The sequence below is a fragment of the Uranotaenia lowii genome, chromosome 3 (genome assembly GCF_029784155.1).
Source record: "Uranotaenia lowii strain MFRU-FL chromosome 3, ASM2978415v1, whole genome shotgun sequence".
Classification (NCBI taxonomy): domain Eukaryota; kingdom Metazoa; phylum Arthropoda; class Insecta; order Diptera; family Culicidae; genus Uranotaenia; species Uranotaenia lowii.
The window spans coordinates 122,611,082-122,627,182 of record NC_073693.1 but is presented as its reverse complement, the minus strand read 5'-3'; the positions used below and the strand labels follow the sequence as shown (position 1 = coordinate 122,627,182).

The window sequence follows — 16,101 nt, the reverse complement described above, 5'->3', positions numbered from 1 at the left end:
ACTAAACGTTAATAAATTTTCAAGCTCAAGTTATATTGCTTAAAATTTTTAACGCTAATATTTGGAAGACGTCAATTGAAATACTGGGGCCTTGAAAGAGCAAAGGTAGAAACTATGATATAATATATTATAGTAGACCAGTTCACTTTTCGGCTTTTTTCGCTGATCACAACGCCACTTACAGGGTTTGATCCTCATTCATTTTCAAGTGCTCTGGCCAAATTTGAGCTCATTTGAGTAAGTTTCCAGCGGCGCTAGGAATTTTATTGAAAAAATTCCATTTTTCTGGAAACTGTTGCTTGTACTGTTGCGATAATTAGGTGTTATACATTAAATTAAAGGTTATAAATAAGGCTTTCTTTTTATGAAAAGTTTATATCGAAAATATTTTTTTTCTATTTACTACTGATTTTAAGCTCTTAACTTGTAAGTAAATTTTCTGTAAAAGTTGGTAGTTTATGAATTTTTAAATTTTTTCGGTTTGATTTAGTCAACTATCTAAAACAGTTCCATACGAATGCTAGTCATACCAATCACCGAGCACTATAAAATTATCATTTTATATTAACAACAGCTTGCTAGAACACATCTACGAAAATTTTCCAGAAAAATGGACTTTTTTCGATAAAACTTCTAGCGCACGCTGGAAACTTACTCAAATGAGCTCAAATTCGGCCAGAGTTCTTGAAAATGAATGAGGATCAAACCCTGTAATTGGCGTTGTGATCAGCGAAAAAAGCCGAAAAGTGAACTTGTCTAAATATAGGCTTATTATGTATTCAGAACACAAATATTCAGAATTGAAAAACAATCAACAACTTATGTAAAACACTTAGATTTCGACAGTTTTTGCATGTTTTGTCAGAAAATCCATGTAAATAAATTATTTGACTAAAGTTTTTCATTTCAAATATGATTGGTTATCTGAATCAAACTTTTTTCTTCATTCTTTACCTTTTTTATTGATCAAAAGTTTCAAAAAAACGTTTGTATCATCCTTTTACTAAAACCTCTCGATGATCTAGTTTTCGACATTCAATTTTAGTTTTCGACACAAAAAATTTTAGTTTTCGACAAGCATATTTCCACCTCCTTTGTTAGCTCAGGAATATGAATACATATTTGCGTATTGGAATTGCTTGTCTACTTCACGGCGTTTTTTACACCATGGAAACAGTATAAACATACCGGAGAAGATGGGTGTCAAAAAATAGATTATTAGGTGAATCTTCAGCACTAGTTTTCGACAGCTCAAAAAACAGTTGTCCATCCATTGATTTCTTTTTATGTCGCTTTTATTAATCGAATAAAAGAGGAGTTTTTTCGTGATTCAAAAGCATTCTTATTTGATCGATGGCATTGAATTTCACAGGTGATTTAGAATTTTTCTTTTAAATCGTTGATTTATTTCTATTCAATAACTTATTTAGAAGAATTTTTATATTCAACGTATACTAAAGTGGGAGAGCAAAAATAGAAAAAAATATGAACATTAGATAGCTTGAGCCACCAAATAGAACGATAGGGGAGAGTGGGGATACTTGATCCCCTTTTCTTATTTTCACCATATCTTTTTGGAACAATTTAGCAACTCGACGTCTTTGATATTTTCTGACAGCTTGTAACTTCTAGTTTCTATGCTCCAAAAATTAGAACGATACTTGAACCCGTTGATGAACTAGAAGCATTTTCGTGTTAGTAATAAAAATTGCGGTTTTTCTGAAGTTAGGGGAGACTTGATCCCCTATTGAAGGAGACTTGATGTTTTATTAAGGAAGCCCTAATCCTTGTATAAAAATCAAACAAAACCCCAAGATAGAATGTTAATTAACTATTTTGGTCATGTTTGTTCTCATTTCACAATTTATATTAGACATAAGAAGAAAATTCTATAACTTTGTCCCAACGCTAATAACATTGCATACTTAAAGGCGCTATTTTTTATTACTAGGAAAAAATTAATTATTTTTGCTCTTTTCTTCAGACAATTGTTTGATAAATATCAGTATTTTGATAAATATTAGTAATTTCGTGATCAGCAATCATAACGAACAATTCAGAAGAAGAATATGCCGTTTGGAAGGGGGATCAATTGTACCCAACTCTAGGGGATCAATTATACCCATAATCAACATTTTAGAAAACTTTTTCTGAAAAAAGTTGAGAGTTTTCCATTGCTTTGAAAATATGGCATTATGAAGTTCATTTTACGCTCGAACGATTGATACATTGGAACAAATATTTTTTTCATAATTTTCCCATGTAAGGAACATTTTAAAGTGATGAAAAAAGATCTTCAAGTTCCATTTTGTGAAATTTTTCAAACAAAGTTCAATTACTCAAACAATTTTTTTTTAAATTTTTTAAACTACAAGCATTGTTATTTTGCTCATTTTGGCACATTTTTCTAGAACATTTGATCTTTGTAAGACATTCCAGTTTCGAGATATAGCTAAGGAATCAAGTATCCCCAGGGATCAAGTATCCTCATTCTCCCCTAAGCCTTTCATTAAAAATTTACCGAAAACTAGCTCCAATCGAAATCTAGAGTATCCCCGATCAGGAAAGCATATCAAAACAATAATTCAAACATATCTCAACGAGATATTTATATCTTTTTCAGTTACAATTTTGAACTCAAAGTTTTCGTCTATAAGTTTCTTAAATCTGGATAATATCTTATTTTGATTGACATTCTTGAATAGGATTAACCCATCTTCAACGATAAAGAATTTGTTTCAATTTTTTATAATATACTAGCTGATCCCGTACGAACTTCGTTCCGTATTTAACTTTAAAGCTGATGATTTTGTATTTGGTTGGTAATTGGGACGAATTTTCACCAAAAAATTGCTTAAAATGCTAAACAGAATATGCATGCGACCTATTTGCTTGTCTATCAAACGGAAATTCAAAAGAAGAAATTGATTGACCGTCGAAAAGTACACCCGTGTACGAATTTTTGTGTTTTTCGGATGCATAACAACGAAATTATATCTAAAATATTAACGACCCCTTTTCTGTCGTCTGATTAAAAATTTTAATTCATAAATCAATTGCAAAAACATTAAACGACTCCTTTTTCTGTCGTCCTGCAAAACTCTCGTGTTTAAATTTTTGCCTCGATGTGATGCCTAAAAACGCAATAATTTCAAAAAAAATCTTAAATATTAAGATAAACCCTGATAAAGATAGACCCTGAGATAAACTGATTCCTTGTCAAAATTTGACACGTGGAATCAATAACTTGTGCTGTAAAACTCACATGTGCAAATTCTCATTATAATCCGATGTATAATCAAGACAATGGGGCTTCTGAGAGTCACGTGACGTGATGTGCAAAATTTCATATCGTTGTAAAGACTCCAGAAACCACTCTAGGCTAGAAATTTCTGCTCAAATGCCCTGTGATCGATTTTTGGAGCTCATTCATACTAACTCTCTGAAACATTTCCTGAAGTCAGGATAAAGAAGTGAAATTTTGTGAGTCACGTCACTCGACTCGCATAAAACCCTCAATATAGCAAAAACAGTGAACAGATAATATGGACGACCATTTTTGCCGACCCTTGACTCGAGATTTGAAATCTGAAACAATTGAGCGTCGCTCAAAACTTCTATATGGAAATTTTCATCTCTATTCAATGCATAATAACGTCAAAACCGCAAAAACATTGAACAGTTTATATGGAGACCCCTTTTGCAGACCTCTCAATTAAAATTTTACGCATGAAACTAATTATTCGTTCTTTGAAACTCCCATGTACCAAGTTTCCATCCTAATCAAATGTATTTAAGCATTAATATCGCAAAAACAGTGTAATAATAGACGACCCCTTTGGCCGACCTTTGACCCTGAATTTGCTTACTCTTATGCTTATTTTCATCAAAAACAAATCTATAATAACGCCAATGTCGCAAAAACATTGAACAGTTGATTTGGACGACCCTTTTTGTCGACCACTTCTACAAAATTTGATAGCTGGAATCGATTGTCCGTTCCTTCGAATCCCCGTCTGCAAAGTTTCATCTCAATCCAATGCATAATAACACCAATATAGTAAAAATATTCAAAAGTTGATATGGACGACCCCTTTGGCCGACCCCTGACCCTGAATTTAATACCTGGAGTCGATTGCTCGTCCCTCAAAACACTCATGTGCAAATTTTCATATCAATCCAATGCATAATAACGTCAATATAGTAAAAACACTGAACAGTTCATATGGACGACCCCTTTCGCCGACCCCTGTCACAAAATTCAATACCTGGAATCAATTCATCATCTCTCAAAACCCCTATGTGCAAATTTTCGTCACAATCCGACGAAAAATAACGTCAATATCGCGAAAATAATATTTGTCTTGTATGGACGACCCCCTTTAGAAGGGATCATCCAAAAATCTGAAAACATTTTTCATCATTCCTGGTCTTAATGAGTATCCATAACAAATTTCAGCTCTCTAGCTCTTAAGATGGCTGAGCCTACAGAGGACAAACAAACAAACAAACCCACAGAAATTGCTTTATATATATAGATTATAATAATATCTTATTTTGATATGCATGTAATTTTCCATGAAACACGGACATCAAAGTCAACGGACTAAACCGTACTTTAATTAGTTTCGCTCAACAGATTCGAAAAATTGAATCCAAATTTTGGGAAACCAAAAATGGAGCAAATAATGTGGGTTATTCCCGATCAGGAGGGAAAAACAAAATTATATCAAAATGAGATATTTTGATAATTATTTTTTTTCTATCTAAATGAGTTATAATTCAGTACTCGTAGGATGTTAAAATATCTCAAATTATATCAAAAGATCTATACGATCATAGCGAAATTATATCAGTTTTTGATATGCTAATATCAAGATTATATCTCGTTCAGATAGCACAGTTTGATATTGGACAGAACAAATTATATCAAAATTATAACTTATCAAGATATGAGTGCTTCGAGAAAATTTTCTAGTGGAAGGTCAATAAACCACATTATTTGATAAAACCATACCCCATTTTTGGTTTCCCAAAAATTTGATTCAATTTTATGAATCTGTTGAGCGAAACTCGTTAATGTACCCGATCAGGAGAGCATATCAAAATAATGACTCAAACATATCTCACCAAGATATTTACATCTGATTCAGTTATAATAAAGTACTCCAAATTTTCGATTTTAAGTTTCTCTAATCTGAATTATATCTTATTCTGATTGACAAACTTGAATGAGGTTGAGCTCATATTCAATGATCAAGATTTTTTTCAGATTGTCCTAAAATAAAATGATTATATCTTATTTTGATATACGTACATCTTTTTCTGAAACACGGACATCGAAGTCAACGGCTCAAACCTTACATTAACGAGTTTCGCTCAACAGATTCATAAAATTGAATCAAATTTTTGGGAAACCAAAAATGCGGCATGGTTTTATCAAATAATGTGGTTTATTGACCTTCCACTAGAAAATTTTCTCGAAGCACTCATATCTTGATAAGTTATAATTTTGATATAATTTGTTCTGTCCAATATCAAACTATGCTCTCTAAACCAGATATAATCTTGATAGGAGCATATCAAAAACTGATATAATTTAGCTATGTTCGTAAAGATTTTTTGATATGATTTGAGATATTTTAACATCCTACGAGTACTGAATTATAACTCATTTAGATACAGAAAAATAAATATCAAAATATCTCATTTTGATATAATTTTGTTTTTCTTTCCTGATCGGGTAAGGTTTGAGTCGTTGACTTCGATGTCCGTGTTTCAGAAAAAGTTGTATGTATATCAAAATAAGATATAATCATTTTATTTTAGCACAATCCGAAAAAAATCTTGATCATGGAACATGAACGAGATATAATCTTGATACGAGCATATCAAAAACTGGTATAATTTTCCTATAATCGTATAGTTTTTTGATATAATTTGAGATATTTTAACATCCTACGAGTGCTAAATTATAACTCATTTAGATAGAAAAAAAATTATTATGAAAATATCTCATCTTGATATATTTTTGTTTTTCCCTTCTGATCGGGTCTACCCTGAAATTATTGTTAAAGAATTTAAAAAAGTTTGACTTTAAAATTCGGTTAATTTATGTAAAAACTTTTAAAAAATTGTAAAATTTGGTGATTTTATTCGAATATTGAAACAAAATAAGAAGATCAAAAAGATACGTTCCTAGTTTTGATGGTATGGATTTTATAATTTAAAAAATGAATCAGTTTTGAGTTAAATCAATCACTGATAACTGATGCCCTAACAAATGTACATGAAATAAAAAATAAACTGATTCCTTATTTGTTTATTGTACTTCATTTAATTTAATAATTGTTTGTTTATGGAGTAAAGTGAACAAACAAAAGACTGCTATAACTTTTTTCGCGGCAATATAGCAAACAAAGCTGTGCCACCAACAAGCTGACAGCTACCAGTAGTGTCAGCAAAAGAACGAAGAAGAAGAAGAAGAACTTTTTTCGCCGAATCAAAAATTACTTGCGATCTTGGGAAAAGTTTTTTTTTTTTTGTTTTTTTGTTTTTCTGGGATGGATAACTGATTTGAAGCCTTTTTTCAATGTTTTGAAGTTTCTCCAAAAATTCAAAAAAGAAATTTTTTAAATGATTTTTACCTATTTTCAAAAGTGATTTCAAAACTAAAAGCGGTTAGACAAAAACCTTATTGCATATTTGGATTCAGTGCACTCAAAGCTCTTAAATTCTGTGCACCTAGGAAAAATGTGAAATTTGAGGCCTTGAGTAATTTATCAAAATGATTTTCAATGTTTATGGAGTTTAGGATTCAGAAGAATGAGAAACATGAAATACAATTGAGGCTGAATTTTTTTCTTACTTAAGGAATATTTCATACCAGCATAAAACTTGAAATAACATTTACACTGTTTTTACAATCAAAGTGATTAGTTATAAAATCATCGAAACTAGGTTTTTATTTTTATTTTGCTAAATTTGTTGACTATCGTAAGTGTTCAACACCTGTCACATGGCTACCAACTTATGATACTTAGAATAAGTATTCTATGAATGATTTTTTAAGTTCATATGGTTGGTTTCAAATTTTTAACTTGATAAGTTACACTCCTTAGTAAAAGCCCATTGTATACACGAGTTGACACAAAAGCCAAGATTTAAGTCTCAATACAGAAGGTTAACTGGATTGCAAATCGCAATCTACAATTGATTAGATTTGTGAACGTCATGAAATGTCTAGACCTAGAGAGGATTTAAGACTAAATTCCACCGGAGACGAGCCGATTTTCAGACATCACTTATTTTTAAACATATCTGGGATCAAGTGATTTCCCGGTTAATTCATTTCTCGTAATGGAAATTTTATTTGTAAAATATCTCCATGAGAGGGGATCAAACTGTTGACTCCAATATACAGATTTTCTGTAGATTACAATGAAATATAACCGCGCAATGGAAATGAAATTGAGTTGTCAGTTTAAAGACTTATGGCGTTCGATATTTTTATGGATATTCAAACAGTGCAGGCGGAGATATTCAACTTAAAATTTTCTCTTCTTTTCCTTTGCAGTTTCTGACCTTCCAAGATGGTAAATTTGGCGTTAACTTTGGCGGTTACCACGCCGAGGCCGGCCTTGGAGGCCTTCTAACAGGCAATGCGGCTCACGGAGGACTGTCGGCTTCGGCCGGAACACCCTACGGACAGCAGGCAGGCGCCGGAATCGGTGGCATCGCGAGCGGAAACGGTAACGGACTTTTGTCGGGATTCTTGGGCGCTTTTGCCAGAACCGGAAGCGGCGGCGGTCACTACTACTAATCACCTCGTGTACAGAATGCAATTGATAATATGAATAAGCGGAATGGAATCGTGATATGATTTATTGAATGTTTTATGTTTTTGTAACTTTTCTAACAAGTGAATGTTCTAACACCTGAATGTTTTTTTTTGCATTTACGCCATTACAGCCGACACTACTTGTTATTGATCAATGAATAATAAAATAATTGCTTGAATTTTACATCGATTGTGATCGTTTATGTATGTTTGCTTTGACTAACTGACGCATGTATTAATCATGAAATTGAAACTGTAACAGTGCTTAAATGTTGCTAGTTACTAGTATGGTTTGTTGGAATTATTTTCAAATTGGGGTAGTGATAACGATTTACTCATCATCATTTAGAACGCACTGCGGGTGGAGCTTATGCTGGTGCCACTGCCGGTCATGGAGTGGGAGCAAGTGCAGCCATCGGAGGAGGATTGGCTGGAGAAGGTGGAGCTGGAGGAGTTGGAGCAGAAGCACACGCAGCAGGAGTCAGCAAGAAGGTGGTTCGACTGGGACAAACTAACGGAGCCGATGCACCATCTGAGGTATGCAATTATCGTCTCAGACTATGTCGTTACGTATGTTGTAAATTAACTTCAACTGAACGGAATTGTTTCAGGCCGTTTTCGAGAGCGAGACCGCTCCTGCCAAAAGCCCATCAGTTAGTACGCGATTCAATCAGGAAAACGATGGTAAATCGAAGACCAAAACTAAAACCTACGTGAAGGAAGTAAATACCGATATTTCAGCTCATCATCCGGTCCATACCCGCACGAAAACTTTCTACAAGAAGAAAATCATCAGCCGGCCACACAAGGTCAGTCGAACAGTTTAGTGTAAAAATTATTTTAAAAATTAGTTTCACTAATAACACACAAATACTTAAACTAACAAAACTAAATAAATGCAAATACATACAAACAGGTAGCAACAGATGATAATTTCAACGGCCACCACGGGATTCAAAGTGAGACGCACGTTTATAACAACGGGTTCGATCTCAATCGGTTTTTCGATTTTCAAACATTCTCCAATCTGGCCGCTACCTATGCCCATCCACCAGTTCAGACATCCATATCATCAGTAGCAACGACTAGCCATGTAGAACACAAAGGTCACACGGCAAACACTGAATTGACAAAAGAGGTATAATTTTGGATTTTCTGGTTAAATCGAGAGAGAAGGATAATTTCGAAATTGGTAATGGAATAAGTAAGCTTTCTTTTTTCCTTAAAGCCTGTTCGAGATGTGCATAGCAAAGTTTCAGTTCTCTTTTTTGCTAGTTTATTTTATGAAAATATTCTGGAGCAAATTTGAGGTTTTGAGATCACGTAACGTAAACTGGTGTGAATAGAGAAAGAAACTAGTAAAGTTATACTTATCCAACTTCATCTCAATTTGGAGAGATTTTTTGTTCTTTTGAAACTTTTAACGGATAACCGAAATATGAATAACTATAATTTTAGGGGAAGTAGGGGCTTTCATCATATCTTTTTGTGAAAATTTAGCAACTCGCTGATTCAACTGTATGCCAGCATATAATTTTAAGATACTCTGCTAAAAAAAGTAGCATTTTCATGGAACGAAAAAATGTTGATTTTGAAAGCCAAAGCAGATTTTATCCTTTATTTAAGGGGCCTTAGCCTTAGTTCAAACAAAATCGATAGATTGTCGATTTTCTTTGTCAATCGGGATGAATAAGCCATTGCCGCTTAAAATCCCTTGAGAAAAAAAAAATTCTTTTTCAACAAATGTCATTTTTGTCAATATTGTCCTGTGCTCCAAAGACTTCTGAAGCTTGTAATTGCAATCTTGAGACTTAATAAGCTTACTTTCCTTATCACGCCAGTCACTTTCTTCATCTGGGTAATTGGTTAACTTTTAGCTCTTTTCAAAAAATCAATACACACTGAACAAAACTCGATTAACTAAACGCTAAAATACACAGGTTTCGGAAGACGACAAAAACAACGACAATGAGTTTCAACCGCCCAATAAAACATCAGTAACATCGATAGCAACCACCAGTCATGGCAAAGGCAAAGATCAAAAGCCCAATACTGAGTTAAACAAAGAGGTACCGAAATTAAAATTTTGTTGCACTCAAAATTAAATGATAGCATCAAATATTTTGTTCTTGATTCGTCTTAACAGCACGTGAATGTTAATTTTAAATTGAAATTTTGATTCACCACGAATGCACAAATCTTCGCAAGAGACCTTGTTCGCTCTAATCAGGTCAACTGATCAACTTGATGTTCAGCCCAAAATTTAACATAAATACAATAACACACTACAAATAACACAATACTTACTTCATGTTGAAATACACAGGTTTCGAAAGACGAGCAGAACAACGGAAATGGGGTTCAGCCACCAAATAAAACTTCTGTAACATCCATTGCAACGTCCAGCCGTGGGAAAGATAAAGATCAAAAGCCCAATACTGAACTGAACAAAGAGGTATCAAAATGTCGTGATAAAAACTTCTAGAAAAATTGATAGCATGTTTATGTAAACGTAAAATTTAAATGTTTATGCACCATGGATTTTACAATCCTCTTATTTAGGTTAAGTTGCACGAGGATCAGTACCAACACATTGTTTTTCAATCCTGATGTTCAAAAAATAGGGTATGACATCGTTTTCGGGCTTCAGAGCAATCCTCTTATGCTGAACGTTTTCTACACTCGTCACTCGACTCACGTCACAAGTTTTTTTGTAGGTCTAGTGCTAAACTGCTCAACCGAATTAATACCACTTGCGTTCCGGTTTTCGAAGGAGCTTGATGGTTATGACTTATGTTTCAACTTCAGAAACACCCTATCGACAAACTTCTCCCTTTCCAAAGTGACACACGTGGGTTCTCCTAGTTTATCAGACCTTCTTCATTCAAGTCATAATTTAAGCCCTCATTCTTGATTCGCATTCTTCGTCAGCGACAAAATAACTTATGTTTCCTTGAATCTGATTATAAGTAAAACTCGTGGTCTACGTTTGCCGTATGATTTCACTCGACAGTAACCCAACCCTTCAACTTCACATACAAGTTTACTTTTGACTTAACAAACTTGCATGGGACCACGTTATAGATACTCAGTATTCTCCTAGAAGCAACTGATCTATTCACAATACCAACTCCATAAGCTCGATGATGCTAGCTATCGCTAGCGCAACGAATTTTGCTGGACCCCTCCATCGAAAACTCAGTACCGAATTCGCTTGCCCATTTTGGGGTTTCCACGGACCCCTTTTTGATGATCGCTGAATGCTGCTTCCTTCGTGAGTTTTCTAAATAGAGCTGCACTTTCCCTCACATTATTGATTTTTGTAAACTTAAAACTTGGGAAGGTAAAAAGTTTACAAAAAGTAATCGGCCCTGTGTAGCAGAAGGGTGTTGGTAAAGTAACAAAGCCCTTTCGTTAGTTATGCTCGGGTTTTTCGTGATATTTTCTTAAGTATTTAGTCATTCTACTCACTTACTTAATGTCTCCGCGAGAATCTTCCGGTGCGTAGAGTCGTGGTAAAAGTTATCCACTGTCGACGATTCGGAGCCATCGTCTTCACCTGGTTCCATTCAAGATTATCGTCGGGACTTCTGGATTCTAGTCAAGCGCCTCTCTGCAGATCTCGTTCACATCTTTTCGCAGCGTGAAGGGCTAACACGAAATTATTGCGACACATTCAACAGGGCATAACTTTTCTACCATTGGGTAAAAATCAACCAAATTTTGCACACTTTCTCATTGATGTGTATTGTTTACATGCTGCCAAACTCGAAGTCGTGTTTGTCGATTCAACGAAAATGGAGGTGAACAAACGCAAGTCGAGAAAACAAATTCTTTCCAAACACCTGGAATTTTCTGACCTGTCGCACCGGCAGTTGGAAAAAATATTGAACATTCACCATTTAACCGTCTCCAGAGTGTTGAAGCGGTTCCAGGAGCAGTTGACGTTGAACCACGGCAAAGGAGTTGGAAGAAAACCGGGACCGGAGAACAAAAAGACGGAGGGAAAGGTGAAGCGGATCATTAAAGCAAATACCAACGTCTCAAAAGCCGTGATTAAAAAGATCGGCATGTCGCAGAGCTACGTCCAGAATGCAAAGAAGAGAGCTGGACTACATACATACAAGGTAGAGAACTTCCCAAATCGCGATGAGCGGCAACAATTGACGGCTAAAACTCGGGCTCGACAAAATATGGCTGCTGTGTGATGGACGACGAAACGTATATAAAGGCCGATTTTAAACAAATTCTGGGGTTGGAGTTTTTCACCGGCGAGAGCAAGTTCGATGTGGACAACAAATTTAAGAAGAAGAAAATGTCGAAGTTCATCTCCAAAAATCTCGTTTGGCAGGCCATCTGTTCTTGCGGACTGAGGAGTGAGCCTTTCGTGACAAAGGGCACAGTAAATGGCGAGATCTACAAATTTGAGTGCCTCGAGATGCGCCTTTTTCCGTTCTTGCAGCAGCACGACGAAACTCCGCTATTTTGGCCAGATTTGGCATCATGCCACTATTCTAAAATTGTCCTGGAGTGGTATGAGGCCAATTCTGTCCATTTTGTTCCAAAGGACATGGACCTGTCAAACCGTCCGGAACTGTGCCCGAAGGAGCAGAACTGGGCAATAATATAGCGGGAACTTCTGAAAAGCAAGAAGACATTCAAAGACGAGAAGAATATGCTAAGAAAATGGAAAAAAAACTGAAAAACTGGTACCAGATGACACTGTAAAGACTTTGATGGAGGACATCGAGCGAAAATGCGTTCAATTTTGCACTCAAGGCTCCATCGACTAATTTTTCTTTTGATTTTTGAAGTAAATGTTAATATGTATAAAACTACCCTAATATTTTGGTTTGATTCTAAACATTATAAGAAAATTGGCATGACATTTTCGGTGTCGCAACATATTCGTGTTCGCCCTTTATGTCCAATCCATCTCCACTTACGTTCCTGAATCGGGATAAAAAAAATATGTGCACCAAGTCTCGCACTCGTACAGCGAATGGATTTGACGGTTGAGTTGAAGAGTCGGATTTTCGTTCGAAGATATATCTGGCGTGAGCGCCAGATGTTTTGAAGACACGCAAACGGAAATCGGGCTTTTCTGATCCGGGTTTCGATGTCTTTCTTGGTACCACCATCAGGCGTAATCTGGCCACCAAGATACAAGATACCAAGATACCACTTTCTCAACCTGTTGTTCAGCTACCACGAAATTGAAGCGATTTTCTGTGTTGATTTCCATCGACTTGGTCTTTCCGACATTGACTTTACTACCTGCTTCCTTGGAGCTTTCGATGAGGTCGTCGACTTTGCTCTGCATGTCTCGTTGTCTTTGGGCGAGCAAAACAATATCGTCAGCCAGGTCAAGGTCGTTTAATTGCTTCATAGTTGAAGGATTCCACGGCAATCCTCGGTTCGTTGCTCTTGATCCAGTCAAGATCTCATCCATTACGATGAGAAAAAGTAGCTGTGATAAAATACATCCCTGTCTCACCCAGCAGCTACCGGAATTGGATCGGACAAGACACCGTCGTGCAGGACCTTGCACGAAAATGCCTCGTACTGTGCTTCGATAAAATGGACTAGTTTCCCTGGAACTCCGCTTCGTCTAAGTGCAGCTCAGATGTTTTCATGGTTAAGTCGGTCGAATGCTTCTTCGAAATCAACGATCAGCAGCAAAAGAGAGTCCTGGAATTCGTTGATTTGTTCCAGTATTATTCGTAGCGTTGTCCACACATGATCGTCTGGATCGGAATCCAGCTTGTTGACGTCGCAGTTGAGCGTCGGTTTTCTCCTAGATCTTGTTCAGGATCACTTTGCATAGTACTTTGAGAGTTGTGCTAATCAACGTTATGCCACGCTAGTTACCACACTCCAAAGTCTCCTTTCTTGAGAACTTTCAGGTCGGCCGGGAACGTTGCATTATCCCAAATGTCAGCGAAAAGACTGTGCAACATTTGTACTGACAAGGCAGGGTCGGTTTTCAGCATTCCAACATTTCAGCATGGATTCAATCGATCCCAGGCACTTTGTTTCAGCCAGCGAGGGCACTTCTGAGTTGACGTCATTAATGCAACTTACTGTTGGCGCTTCGAGCTCCGGGTTCTGTTGGCCATCGCTATTCGTGATTCGGAAGAGTTGTACGGAATGTTGTGGTCATTTTGTTCAACATGAATTAGTTCGTGAGCCAAAATTCGGTCCTTCGAGCCGCTTTCTACAGTCTCATCGAGTGCTCCAATGTCAACACAGGTTGATCTTCAGAGGGAATCTGCTCCGTATTTCAGCGTACCAGAAACCAATATTTCTGTCATTAAGCTCAAACAAAAGCTAAATTAATAACAAAGCTTTTACAAACTGATCATCGATTTATACTAACCAAACTCAACACTTACACACACAGGTAACGATAGATAGAATTTTCAACTCCATTGAGGTTCAACCACCTGTAAAGACATCAGTAACATCCATAGCAACGACTAACCATGTGGCAGACAAAAGTCAAACGTCGAATACCGAACTTAACAAAGAGGTACATTTTTTTTGAATGCTACAAAGTATGACAACTCCAAGAAGAGGAGTGTTATTATTTATCATTAAATTGTACATGTATGATCCAATGTCTTTATGGACGACTAGTTTAAAAAAAAACATCTTTCAAGTGTTATAAGACTTAAAACATATTGGCACTTAGGATCAGATTATTTAATATTTAGAATTTGTAACTGCTGGTATCTCCGGTTATTGTATAGTACAAACTTCAAAATTCAGGAGTTTACAACTTCATAGGAACAACGTATTAGGAATTGTTAAACTTCAACACTTGCAGGTTGATGTTTCCTTTGTAGAATTAAATTTTACTACAAAGTCGATTGGAATCCAGAGTTATATCAGATACCTCAGCTTATGAGAAGAGCAAATAAGTTTACACAAAATATTACGAAAAGCTGTCAACGCAAAAATACTAACTAAAGCGAACACTTACAACACAGGTTGCGACAGGTACAACCATCTACGCTCATGGGGTTCAACCGCCTATAAAGACATCGGGAACATCGATAACATCCATAACAACGATCAGCCATAGGGGAGACAATAAAGATCGATCTAAAAATACTGAACTGAACAAAGAGGTACCTTGGATTTTATAAGCAGGAACAAATGTGTTACAACCAAGCAGCATCATAAAAAATGTGTCATGAAATTAGAAAATGTTAACTCCATACGCTTTCGTAAATGAAAAAAAAAACAATAAGTTATTTCAATCGACGTAGTTCATCGCATTTTAGGGCAATCACATTCTGTGAATATTTCGTTGAAGTTAGTTCATATTCATATAGACCCTGTTTATGATTTCTTATATTTTCCTTATTTTGGATCTTCATTCTGAGATTGCAAAATTCTTGTTTGCAATCTTCAAAAAATCTCATAAGAGATTAAATGTCGTTAATGTAGCTTTAATTGATTTTATAAACCTTTTTTTTGCATGGTTTTTTCTAAAGAGTGATTCGTTTGATTTGATTTAAATTTAAAATGTGGAATAGCTTGTGCTGACTGGGTTGATAAAAATGGTCAAATCGTTTTTGATAATAGCATAATCGCTCTTTTTGCTTGACTTCTTAATAATATGAACCCAAATATGGGAAAGGTTTTCTACACGTTTTTTTTAACACCCTAATCTAACATCTGCACCACATCAAAGCACATGTACATGGTATTTTATAATATGAACTCGCACTTATCACATCCCATTTAACTTGAAAATAGTAATACTTAACAAAAGTTGTATGTCTTATCATAAAGGAAAGCATGATGTTTCACCGTTTATAACTTCCCACAGGTTCACCTGAATAACCGCCAAGACACAAACGGCCAATCGTCGGGCTCATCTCAAACGACAACGACGATCACAGGCTCCTCCTCTCACGGTACAAACTTCTGGAATGACATTTTCAATGTAAGTTTGGAGTTTTTATTATTTTTCAAAACCAAAGGCTCATTTTTCCCTACTTTCAGATTCCGATTGCGACACTGAGCGCCGTCAACCAGTTTCTTAACAACAAGTCCGGATCCGGAACCGTACAAGTTCACAAACATACGGAAATAGTTCACGGAACTGCTTAATAGGCAGTTGGAACAGCCGCATAGCATCATCATTTGAGTGGCTCTATAAAACAAAATAAACCCAACGTATTTAAATTCTGGTTCATCTTTTGAGATGAAAGCTAATGTAGGTCCAATAAAAATCGACAAACACTGAA

At 35.7% G+C, this 16,101-nt stretch overlaps 1 protein-coding gene across 10 annotated transcripts in view; it reads left to right on the top strand.

Moving 5' to 3' along the window:
• LOC129756333 (merozoite surface protein 2) overlaps positions 1–16,101 on the top strand; it is a 34,303-nt gene extending 18,202 nt beyond the window's left edge. The window contains exons 2-12 of one of the 10 annotated variants that reach the window (XM_055753184.1): positions 7,577–7,751; positions 8,190–8,377; positions 8,452–8,524; positions 8,582–8,649; positions 8,757–8,978; positions 9,781–9,909; positions 10,167–10,295; positions 14,244–14,372; positions 14,833–14,973; positions 15,681–15,797; positions 15,857–16,101. In XM_055753184.1, the coding sequence (XP_055609159.1) occupies positions 7,577–7,751; positions 8,190–8,377; positions 8,452–8,524; positions 8,582–8,649; positions 8,757–8,978; positions 9,781–9,909; positions 10,167–10,295; positions 14,244–14,372; positions 14,833–14,973; positions 15,681–15,797; positions 15,857–15,964 (1,479 nt within the window). In that variant the 3' untranslated portion in view covers positions 15,965–16,101. Of the gene's footprint in view, positions 1–7,576; positions 7,752–8,189; positions 8,378–8,451; positions 8,650–8,756; positions 8,979–9,780; positions 9,910–10,166; positions 10,296–14,243; positions 14,373–14,832; positions 14,974–15,680; positions 15,798–15,856 lie in introns of all 10 variants that reach the window. The other 9 variants (XM_055753190.1, XM_055753183.1, XM_055753192.1 and 6 more) reach the window with 9 other exon arrangements.